Source organism: Podarcis liolepis (assembly GCF_965112155.1).
Source record: "Podarcis liolepis genome assembly, chromosome: 6".
Taxonomy (NCBI): domain Eukaryota; kingdom Metazoa; phylum Chordata; class Lepidosauria; order Squamata; family Lacertidae; genus Podarcis; species Podarcis liolepis.
In genome coordinates, this window is record NC_139559.1 from 52,101,508 (window position 1) to 52,113,865 (window position 12,358).

General features: G+C 43.9%; 1 protein-coding gene across 1 annotated transcript in view; it reads right to left on the minus strand.

Moving 5' to 3' along the window:
- Positions 1-1,483: 1,483 nt before the first annotated feature.
- BTBD19 (BTB domain containing 19) overlaps positions 1,484-12,358 on the minus strand; it is a 50,591-nt gene continuing 39,716 nt past the window's right edge. The window contains exons 5-8 of the mRNA XM_083509735.1: positions 6,984-7,052; positions 6,357-6,488; positions 4,746-4,871; positions 1,484-4,147 (exon numbers count right to left, since the gene is read on the minus strand). Coding sequence (XP_083365861.1) covers positions 4,013-4,147; positions 4,746-4,871; positions 6,357-6,488; positions 6,984-7,052 — 462 coding nt within the window. The 3' untranslated portion in view covers positions 1,484-4,012. The remainder of the gene's footprint in view (positions 4,148-4,745; positions 4,872-6,356; positions 6,489-6,983; positions 7,053-12,358) is intronic.

Below are 12,358 nucleotides of genomic sequence, written 5' to 3' on the forward strand. Positions count from 1 at the left end.
ACATCTTTGTCTGGGGTAGCTGTTCTTTTCCCACAACTGAGAAGCAAATAAAAGCAACTCCTGGACTTAGGTGACTCAGCACATTCCAATACAGTGAAAAGCAGGTTTTCTCTGGACTTCCCGGGCCATTTGCCTGCCTAGCAACCAGGTACTCAAACAAACAGTGCCAGACAGGACCTACCTGTGTCTGACCTGAAGCAGCTGGCTAGCAGGCCTCTTTTTAAAAGGAGTGGCCGGCCAACTGTGCCAGAGGCTACAGTACGGGTCAAATCCCATTCATGGTGAGCTCTGGTTACACAATGACAGTATCCACCACACCTTGACCTAATAAGTTAATCTGAACCCCTAGCATCCACATGAAGACTGAGCTGTTCACCAGAGCCTGTGTTGTTAGGGGGGAAAACTGGCCCTTACAGTTAGATCCTTTGCTTCTTGGTCTTTAAAAATGAAGCTGTTACTACTTCTGCATAAGTCAGTCACTGGGGATACAGACTGATGGGTTCATTTCCATGTGTTCCACTCCTAGAATGTTGGGACTATTGGGGGGGAAAAGTCCCTGGAATTTAGAATGAAGTTCTGGGAGCATCTATTGGCTGAATATGCTGCATGAAAGAGGCTATTGGAGGTGAGGGAATTCCCCAAGGCTCAGGGAGCTAACCTTTGATTTGTGTTGCATAGAGAGTAAGTTGTATATTGGATATAGCAAACTTCAACTGCTTCTGTCCAACTGATATTTTATTTACTCTGAATGTGCTGTTTTCTAAAAAGATTTTGAGGAGATATATAAAATAATGACAATGAAATTGAGCCTATTCCTCCCTGCCATCCAGCTTGTTCCACCAGTGGAGGTACAAAGCATTTATAAAAGCTTTCTATAATTTATTACAGCAAAATATGATATATCAAGTACAACATCTGAGCGACAGTCCCGTCATCATCCAAAAAAATAAAAGTTGTTTCATACTAAAGGAGACAGAGACAGTTATGACATCTGTAGTTGCAATGTTGTTCTTTAAGTCCTATTTCATTGGTGTACGAAATAAATTGCTACCATGTATGGAAGTGAGAGCTGGACCATAAAGAAGGCTGATCGCCAAAGAATTGATGCTTTTGAATTATGGTGCTGGAGGAGACTCTTGAGAGTCCCATGGACTGCAAGAAGATCAAACGTATCCATTCTTAAGGAAATCAGCCCTGAGTGCTCACTGGAAGGACAGATCGTGAAGCTGAGGCTCCAATACTTTGGCCACCTCATGAGAAGAGAAGACTCCCTGGAAAAGACCCTGATGTTGGGAAAGATGGAGGGCACAAGGAGAAGGGGAAGACAGAGGATGAGATGGTTGGATGGTGTTCTTGAAGCTACCAGCATGAGTTTGATCAAACTGCGGGAGGCAGTGGAGGACAGAAGTGCCTGGCGTGCTCTGGTCCATGGGGTCATGAAGAGTCGGACACGACTAAACGACTAAACAACAACAACAGTATAAAAAACACACCTGCTGTTTCCTTGCTGTTCAACACTTTAAACATACTGTCTCGCCAGAGTGGTATATGCTCTGGTTATCTCCCGCTTGGATTACTGCAGTGCGCTCTGTGTGGGGCTACCTTTGAAGGTGACTCGGAAACTGCAACTAATCCAGAATGCAGCAGCTGGACTGATGACTGGGCGTGGCCGCTGGGACCATATAACACTGGTCCTAAAGGATCTTCACTGCCTCCCAGTACGCTTCCGAGCACAATTCAATGTGTTGGTGCTGACCTTTAAAGCCCTAAATGGCCTCAGCCCAGTATACCTGAAGGAGTGTCTCCACCCCCATCATTCAGCTCAGACACTGAGGTTATCCCCCGAGGGTCTTCTGGCAGTTCCCTCACTGCGAGAAGTGACGTTACAGGGAACCAGGCAAGGGCCTTCTTGGCAGTGGCACCCTCCCTGTGGAATGCCCTCCCATCAGGTGTCAAGGAGATAAAGAACTACACAACTTCTGAAGGCAGTTCTTTTGTATTATTATTATTAGTAGTAGTAGTAGTAGTACTGTAATTTTTTTCAGCTATAACCCGTCTCTATACACACCTATTCACTCTGGTTTTTGACATTTAGGTGTATATTTTTAGGACCCACCTTATTTCTGTTGTTTTATTGTTGTAACCTGCTCTGGGACCTTAGGCTGAAGACTGGGAAATTAGTAATTTATCATTATCATTATCATCGTAATGCACCCCATAGTCGCCTTTGACTGGACTTAACAGTCCAGGGTTCCTTTATCTTTAACTAAGTCCATTGTTAAACCATGCAAATGCATCCAAGTTTGGATGATGAACAACCTTGCTGCTGTCAGTATCCAAATGTGTTCTTTGGTTTGTTTGTTTGTTTCCTTCATATTACTTAAACTAGGGACTTTTTGGAAAATGCTAAAGAGCATAAGAAGTTGTTCGGATTACGTTAAAGGGGAATGAGTTTTATTTGTAATACTTGCTGTTCTTATTATTTTAAGATGAGGTTCTATTTCCATTTAAAAGAAAAGACAACATTATTTGTGTAAGTGCAAAGGGATGATCCTGCCCACAGAACAGCCAGTTTCTATGAGGGCTTGGGTCATTACAGAACCATCTCCCACAACTTGACCAGCTTTTGAACCTGGCCCTTGTTATTTTTACAATCTCCTAGCGGAAAAGTGACTCATATAGATGAGTATATTATACTAAGCAATGTTTCTGAGATAAGTGAGATAAGTGTCAAGGAGACCTTAGCTCCCGTGCTTTGACACAGACTGACAAGCATGTATAAGCACTACTCTGAGTAGATGCAATTATAACTTTTAGTAACGGGTGCAATTTAGAAGGTCGGTTGGAGTGGCAGCTTTCAAGTGATAAGCTGATTGCTTAACAGAAAGTGCATCAAAGTATTAAGAAAGCACTGTTTATGGTAGCTGATTATATGATAGTGCTCAGGATTTCCTATGACACACCCTATTGTCTACAATGAAAACATTCACTTCAATGTAGGAGCACCTTTCCATGACCAGTCCAAGTAAACACGTCCCTCCTACCCTTTGCCCTTGTGGTAGGTGAGCCATGGTGAAGAATAAGGTGGCCAGATTGCTAGCTGGGGCAAGATAGTCTGAGCATATAACAACAATCTTGGCACAACTGCCCTGGCTACCAGCTAGTTTGGGGGCTCAATTCAAAGTGCTGGTTTTGATCTATAAAGCCTTATGCTGCTCAGGACCCCCAGCACTTCAAGGACTGCCTCTGCCCACATGAACCTATCTGGACACTGTGTTCATTATCTGAGGCCCTTCTCTATGTGCACCTTTGAGGGAAGCGCAGGGGATGGCAACATGAGAACGGGGCCTTTTCAGTGGTGGCTCTTCCTTTCCCCAAGGAAGCATGCCTGGTGCCGTGTGAGAAAGATCAGGCTAAGAGAGTTTGACTTCAAGGGTAAGTGGAGATTTGAACCTGGGTCTCTCTCTCTATTCCTGCTCAGTCTCAGTCTGACACACTCATCACTACCCTAAGAGCAGGTTGGGATTGGAAGAAACAAAAGAATCAAAAAACAGATATTAGATACAGTGGTACCTCTGGTTAAGAACAATTCGTTCTGGAGGTCCGTTCTTAACCTGAAACTGTTCTTAACCTGAGGTACCACTTTAGCTAATGGGGCCTCCCGCTGCCACTGCGCTGCCGCCATGTGATTTCTGTTCTCATCCTGAAGCAAAGTTCTTAACCCGAGGTACTATTTCTGGGTTAGCGGAGTCTGTAACCTGAAGCGTCTGTACCCCGAGGTACAACCCTAGGATGGAACCTGTCTACCTCTGATGGAAACCAGGCCTTTCCCCCTCACACACTGGAACTCTCCCCTACCTCTCTCTGCCAATTGACTGTAAGGCTCAGGCTCCAGGCAGGATGCCCCCAAGGCATTCAAAGCAGCAGCTGCAGGTTCCCAGTGCCAACATGACCAAAGTTGGATGGGCTGGGCATGGAGGTATTGCCCCCTTCTTATTCAGGTGTCACCATGTCACTTGTGCTGTGGGTCAAGGGGGCGTTGATGTTCCCGCGATAGTGTTCCACGCCGGCGCTGGCACAAGGAGGATCGCATTCCACACCCCTTCCGTAGTGCATGCATCTTCCAGGCCTGAGCCAGGCTTTCCACCTAGGCAAGGGTAGAAACAAGTCCATTATATTCAGGCCAGTGCTGGACAGGAGTGAAGATCAGCAGGAACCATACCCAGGTAGGTAGTGCAGCAGAATGGTGTCTAAGCAGGAGAATTGAGGAGGATACAGTGGGAAGCAGATGGAAGAAGTAGAGATGGCCACTTCTCTTCCCTCAGGGGCCCTGAGGCCATCACCTAGTAAACCAACAAACTCTCTTGGTCTCAGAACTCTACATGTGCTCTTGTCCAGGGTTCCACTGACCCAGTGATGCTTTCTTTCAGGATATTCCATTCTGTTCCTGTATCATCATCCCTTCCACAACTTCCCCAGTGAGTTAGTCAGTATTCTGTGGTCCGGCCACTGAGCATTCTCACTCGTCACAGAGCTATTTTAGGTCCCACCTCCCTCAAGGTTCCCTACTCCCCTAAAAGTCTTATGTACTTCTGCAAACCACAGGAAAGGCGCTTCTTCTCTGCCACTAATTTTAGCTAATTAAATATGAAAAGAAGGAGCAAGCGCTCTAAAGACAGGGAGAGACATGTGATCCATGCAAGCTGGTGCAAAAAGCTATTACTGAGGTGGGTAGCCTCTCTCACTGGAATCATTTGGTCCTTCTTGTTCTCCTCCTCCAGCGTGGTCAGCTCACTTGGTGACAGCAGATCCAGACGCAGCCCTGGCACCACTGTTGCCGCCACATCGTGCACAGTCCTGTCTAGAACAGCCTGTAAGAAGGGAGTTCAGGATCAGCACAGGCCAGGGGAGAAGGGCTGCTGACAGACCTGGATAAGCAATCATGCCACAAGCTGTCCTAGTTCTGAACTGTTATGATGCAGCAGAAACTCTGGGGAAAGGGAAGGAAATAATTTTCAGTTCCAGGGAGTGGGTCGCCAAACAATGGGAGATGTGAGTATCAGAGAAAGGCACCTCAGAATTCCTGGGATCTAGTGGGCCCTGCTCCGTGCTCTTGCAGCTGGGTAGAAATAGGGAAAACTCATGTGATGGGGGCACCAGTGGGAACGTTTCCATGTTCTCCTGGATGTGTCTCATCTCTCTTTCTTAGTTAAGCTGGAGCTACTTGCTTTGTAGGCAGCTTTTGATAAGAACATTGGGAAATTTGATGGCTGTCATTTCACTGGGGCAAGTGCCTCATAGGAACATTGGAAGCTACCTTATGCTGAGTCAGTAGTGTCTAGCTCAGTGGTGTCTACCACACGGACTTGCAAGGGCTTTCTAGTATTTCAGACAGGAGTATCTCCCAACCTTGCCTCAAGCTCTCAGGGACTGAATCTGGAACCTTCTGCATGCAAAGCAGTTGCTCTATCCTACAACCCTTTCTTATTTGCTTGGAACACACTGTGGCCTCGATTCTGTTGGTTGGCAGGTGGTTGGCTCTAAGCAAATTTACTGAAGGAGAGCACTGGACTAGCTCATTAGGTTTAGAACATTGCAGCTGCGGTGCCTCATTGACTGGTCTGAAAACCAAGATTCTTCTATCTTGGAGCCAGGCCTGGTCGTAGTTAAATGAGGGAGGTGGACTCAGTGTGGGTAGGTGTGAGAGAGTTAGAGCCCTAACACCAATGCTATGGAAAACCTGCAAATAACTGTAGATTAACATCTGCTATTAATGTGAAGTGGTTTGTTGGTTGTACATTTATTTTCCAACCACATAATTCTGTGGAAAACGTTTTATATACTCAAGAAAGGTGTAAGTTGCTGCCTTTGGCCAATGGGTTGCAGTTATTTTTATTATTTAGGTAATTTATATACTGTTTCATTGCTCCAAAAACTGTCTGAGTACTTCCCAACATTATAAAAATATCACCAAAAAATACGACACAGAACAATTAGATCCTCTTAAACATCAGTTTAAACTAAAACAACTAACATATGGAGACAATAATAACTACTAGCTGACTGAAATAAAGAAATACAGCAGAGACAACCAGCCCCACCCACCAACTGTGCAAGCCTGTATTTATATGGAGCATCAGCACTCTCACTTCTGTTGCTGCCTCTCCAACTTAAGAGGGGCAAAATTATGCACTCCCTACTTCCACAGCAACCTGCTATCACCAGGGAGCATCCACAATCATTCCTTCCCTACATGACTTTTTCAGCTCTATACATCTTCCAAGAGAACCCCGTGAGTGGGATCCTCAATCCCTGCTCCCTTCGTTCCCTTTTCTCACCACGCAATGAGCACTTACGGATCCAACATGAGCCCATTCCCGAACAGCACGAATCAGCTTCACCTCATCGATGGCCAAACAGTCACTGCGCAAGATAGTTTGCATTGCCAGTTCCGACAATTCCAAGAAGCCACGTGTTAGCACCACGTCCTGGGGGGAAATATGCAGCTCATCTGTGGAGTGGAGAGAACTCCTCTGTCATTAAAAAATGGTGGCCACAGCTAAGGAGTAAGGTACCCATGGTATGTCCATTGAGAGTTTAGGGATGAAATAGTTACTGTAGGTCTGCCAGGTGAGATAAACTGCATTAGAGTCCTCTTCCTACCATGATGAAGCACAAAGACCACCACCCTTCCCAATTGCACCGAGGTACTGAGAGATGATGTAATCTGGAGGACAGGTCATGTCTGCCAGTGGCACCCTGTTCCCTCCATAACCAAATCATGATACTGAGCCAGTATGGTCTGAAAGCACATGACACAGCAACTCTGGACACCCTATATATGCCACTGTAATGGAAGCAAGGTGGGATATAAATATATCAAATGCACAAACAACACACATGGTCCTATTGGGAAGAGATGGCTGATTAGAATAGGACCTCCATATCTCATGGGAAAACCTCTGCACTTGTCCTGTGCTTACCTGAGTACAACTCTCGATGAAAGCCAGGCAATGCATCTGCAAATCCACCTGCCCATATGCTACAGCTGCCTGCCAGTAAGAGAGTGAGAAGAAAAATTGATAAAAGGCTGTGTTTAAAGAGACAAAGCTGAGAGAACATAAGAAGAGTTCTGCTGGATAAGGCCAAAGGTCCATCTAATCTACCACTGTTCTCACACAGACCAACCAGATGCCCATCCATGAAAGAATGTTGGGGCTTTAGGTAGAGGTGAAGCAGAAAAGGATCGTGGGTTGGGAGTGACAGAGTTGGCTGCAGTTTGCTTTTCATTTCATTCTAAGTATTTGAACCTGAAAGAAACAATATCAAAAGTCCTCCCCTCTCCCACAATGGAGATACTTATGGCAGACCCTCCAAGTGTCCCTATTTCCCAGGGATGTCCCTGACTTAGAGAAGCCATCCCAGTTTCTGATTTGATCATGGAATGTCCCGCTTTTCCTTAGGACGTCCCTATTTTTGTTGGAGAAATGTTGGAGGGCATGGTAGGATGTCCTTATTTTCATTGGGAGAAATGTTGGAGGGTATGGAGTTATTTGAGCCCCAAGCTGCCTGAAGGCAATCCTGTATAGGGAAGTTTTTAAATGTTTAATGTTTAATAATAATAATAATAATAATAATAATAATAATAATAATGTTGGAAGCTGCCCAGAGTGGCTGGGGCAACCTAGTAAGATGTGTGGGGTTATAAATAGTAAAATTATCATTATGGAATGGGACGTCCCTATTTTCATCAGAGAATTGTTGGAGGGTACGTTATAGGTAAACTTGGGAAAGTCTCTGCAATCAATAGATCCTTTCCCAGAACCAAATGCAAGCCTGTGTGTTCTAGAATAGCAAGGTTCCTCTGGAAATCAAAGAGATGGGACCAAGAGCTGTTTCATATGCCCATTCTATATAATGATGGGGATGTCATAGGATTCCTACCTTCATAGGATTCCTACCTTCATTGTACTAGTCTGAATTACTCGTTACAAACACAAAACCTGATTTTGCGCCCAACCACAAGCTGTCTTATAACGTAGTTTAAGTAACAGAGTTCAAAATGACCAAATGTGTTTGTGATTTGGTGTTCAGTGGGTTAATACTGCAGATGTAGAGTAGAAATTTTTCCACTACTACATTTTCCCATGGAATCTTTCTCATTTCTAAAAATGCATTGTATCATAAAATTAATTTGGAATGTAACAAAATGACTGGGCAGTTTCAAAGCTATAACATTTTTTTAACCCACAAGTCTATACTTCGAAATATATACTGTATAAATCTAATCAGCACCTCTTGGGGGCAGGCTAAAATTAGTATATTAATGGTTTTCAATGCCTTCATTCTCTTTTAAAAATGTAAACAATGAAAGAGAAGCTTATGCTAACTGAATTGTCATCTCTTAAAATATTTACACGTCTTCCATAAAAAAATGCAAAGCTTTGCTTGCAAAATATTTTTAAACGTAACATTTTAGGTTGCAATCCTATGCCCACTATTTGGGAGTAAGCCCCGCTGAACTTGGGGGCTTGCCTTGTACTGTGCTCTTAAGCTCTTGCCTTGTACTGTGCTCTCAATCAAGACCTGCCCTTCTCCTAAAGGCTAAAGTCCCCTGCCCTCCAAGCCAGGGTCTCAATGCAGATTGGGGTCCCTGGGCCTGTAGTTTCCCTTTAAAAAGCCAGTCATGCTAAGTGTGTGAATGGCATTTCACCTAGTTTATTCCACAATGGGACTTACTTATAATGAAGCATGTGAAGGACTACACTGCAAATGACATTAAAGATATGTGATGGTACTGAGGAAATTGAAAATAAGCTGATTGAGGGGTAATAGGATGTGGTGGATAGCTCACTTCACCAGTGCAACACCAAACATACCACCATAATGACAGAAAGGCTGCCACAACTCCCTGGATACACCCCAGGAAAAATCTACCAACATATCTGGTATGGTGGAGAAAATGTGCTTGATAGCCTTCAGAAAAGCATTCTACGTGGTCTGTGTAAGGCTCAGGTATTAACAGGACATCAATGATAAACATAATGATAGTAGCCATATTATTTACTTTCTATAGTCCACGTGCATCTACCTTCATTGTACATTGCTTGAAGATAAGCATCCCATATGGCATTTGTCTGGCTACTAATGGAAATAGATGCTGCACCAGATGGACCTTTGATTGAATCCAGCAGGGCAATTCTTACATCCCTTCAAAGAGAACATATCCCAAGTAAACAAAGCAAGGAGTATCTACTTGCACTGAATGAGGCAAGCAAGCATGGTGGGTCAAGCTTATTCTGATTGCTTCTGCTAACATAAAGTAGGCAACCTGAAACTGTGAGATGAGATTAGTTATCATCTAATAACCTTTAAGCATTCAGCTGAAGTCACAATCAGGATGGGTAAAGAAAGACAAAATAGTGGATTTGTTCCACCTTTTCAATTCATGAATGTAAAGTGGGGGATGTAATGCTCACTAGTCATTCTAAGTTGGGAGAGACATGGGCCTGCAATCACTCAGGGTTTCACTCCCTAATTCCACCTACCTTCTACATAATGTCTAGTTAAACACATTGTGTGATGTTATCAATATAGAAGTGTGACACTGTATACATGGTTTAAAACATAGGCCAAGTTCTGAATTAACGTCTGCAACAGGGTCACTTTTGTGTGTGTGTTGTGTTGTTTTTTTTTACTTTCTACATGAACATTCATATTATTGAAAGGTCAAGCATGGCCATCTCTAAAGACAGAACTTGCAGGTATCGCCTCAGTAAAACCAGAAATGCATCTGTGGAATGTGCCCTTTGTATCACTATCTGAAAATCCAAATGATATCAATCTCCTGCAGAGCAATAGAAGCATCTGCGGATTCAATGCTACAAGGAAAATGATCAGTCCCCATAAAAAGTGATGATGTCTGCTTACTCTGCTGATTCCTATGGGGATAGAACTAGTGAATATTGTGTCAGACACATCCCAGGCTCAGTGAGCACAAATTACAGGTGGGGACTAGGAGGAGTAAGTTGTGCAGTTAAGCAAGAAATAAACAATTTCTGCTGTGTGAAAACAATGTGTTTGTGGCAAACCACATTATCTTGCTGGTTGCTTTCAGGATACACCAGCCCCACCACATGGCCAAGCATGCAGCTGGAAACTAACGATTCCAATTAACGGCACCAGCTGACCACTATAAACAGACATCAAACCACATGTGACCAGAGTAGCAACATTGTTTTTCCACTATTATCAGAGAGAGTAAAAGGGAGAATGCAGTAGAAACTATGAGTTCCAGTCAACCCAGCCTCCTAAAAAGGGGGAATTCTGACACATGGGTATGGCTAGCCCACTACATATGACACCACCAAATCTCATGTCTCCTACAGGAACTGATCCCTGTATCACATGGGAACTGCCAGAAGCAACACTCCACAGATATGGAATGCTTTCCCCACAAAGGGGCATAGGCAGGCACGGCCAAACTTGGCCCTCCAACTGTTTTGGGACTACAATTCCCATCTTCCCTGACCATTGGTCCTGTTAGCTAGGGATGGTGGAAGTTGTAGTTCCAAAACAGCTGGAGGGCCAAGTTTGGCCATGCCTGGCATAGGCCATGCCCTTCTTAGAGATCAACTAGCCCAAGTTTGTACCCTCTACCCAATTTGGCAACATGATCCATTCCAGCCTTAGGGATTCCTATACTGGTAGAAATGCCTGGTTCTTCTAAACAGAAAATTGAAATGCAACTCAACTGAAATAAGTCACTTACATACATAGAACAGGATGGAGAACAACTGGATGAGCTGTATCTTGAAAGCTGGCACAATGGGGTGCAAATGTATTGTCCAGCTGTCTCTGGTGAAATTAACTGTGTCTTTCCTCATTCTGAAGCCATTACATGTCTAAGGGTTTTGCCTAGGGCTCATTAAGCTTTGGGTGTCAGGTCAATGAAATGCATTCTGTGAACACCACAGATGTAATTTAGCCGAGAGAGAGAGACATGAGATGGGGAGATTATCTGTCTGCCTCCACTCCAGTTGGATATGGTTCATTTCTCACCATAGCCTTATATAGCTGCCTGTATTTGACGGCTTGTATGGGAAGAGTGGTGTGAACAAGAGTTATGGGTCCTCCTGTGATATCACTGATGAGGAGTCTGTGGCCCTCCATATATTATTGGACTCCAGTTCCCATCAGCCACAGCCAGCATGGCTAATGGTCAGGGGGTGATGGAAGTTGTGGTCCAACAACATCTGGAGGGTCAAAGGTGGTAGGCACCCCTAAGCTAAAGGCATGAGGGAGAACAGAGCAAATCCTGTGACAAATCAGGAGTCAACCAGCCTGCTTTCAGAAAGCATGCAGTTTTCTGTGTTTAGCAGAATCAGTCTCTCTGTGTATGTCCACTTGAAGAACTCTTGTGGAGGAAAGAAGTGAGAGATGCCAGCATGCTTCCTTAAAAACTATCAATGAAGAAGCTGGAGGTAGGTATCCCAGTCACACCAACACCTCAATTGTTAAGAAGCAAAACAGTCATTCCTCTACCCACTGCCCAGGATGCATTTTCCCCTCCTGGTTTTTTCCTTTTCCTGATTTTTGTCTGAATGAATGGAAATTTTATATTTCCAAATCTTATCAGATACTTAATGTCTCAACGAACTTCAACTTTAAAACACATTTCTGTCCAAAGACTGAAAGTGCATGTCTTGTCCAAGGCATCAACATTTGTGGAGCAGGAGACTTCAACATCCTCTACTAGAGCAAATCAAGCTGCTTCCAAACTGTCACTATTTTTGAGTGAGATTCAGTCACTTACTGACAAATTTAGGTTATGCAGTTAGCAAACCACTTTTTTAAATAAAAAAAATACCCAGACTTCTTGTGGTATGGAAAGTGACAGGGCAATGCAGCAGAAAGTGCAAGATAACAATCACTTGACTCAGTTATGTATAACCTCCCTGCAAACAAATCAGAAGCAGCTAACATTGAATTATCTCCACTCTTTGTGCAAGCAAACTGAGACGAATGCTCAATAAGCAAGTCTGGGGAGATAACTGCAAGGAGTGCTTTGTCATGCGAGTTAACATTATTTTATATTTTTGCCCACTAAACCTTGGGTGTCTGCACTCTGTCAGATGGCACATCTGTGAAAACAAGAAATGTTTTTCCTGTTTAACAGCCGGAACCATGTGAGCTTGGACAACAGCTTTGCTGCAGACCTGAATAATTGCTTCATGGTTTTCATCTCTGGAGATTGTCTTTGGAGAGGGAAAAAAGAAGCAGTAGAGGTGCTGATGCAACTAGTCCCAACATGGTTAAGATATATTTAGGTCTATGAAGCCCTAAATGGTTTGGTGGA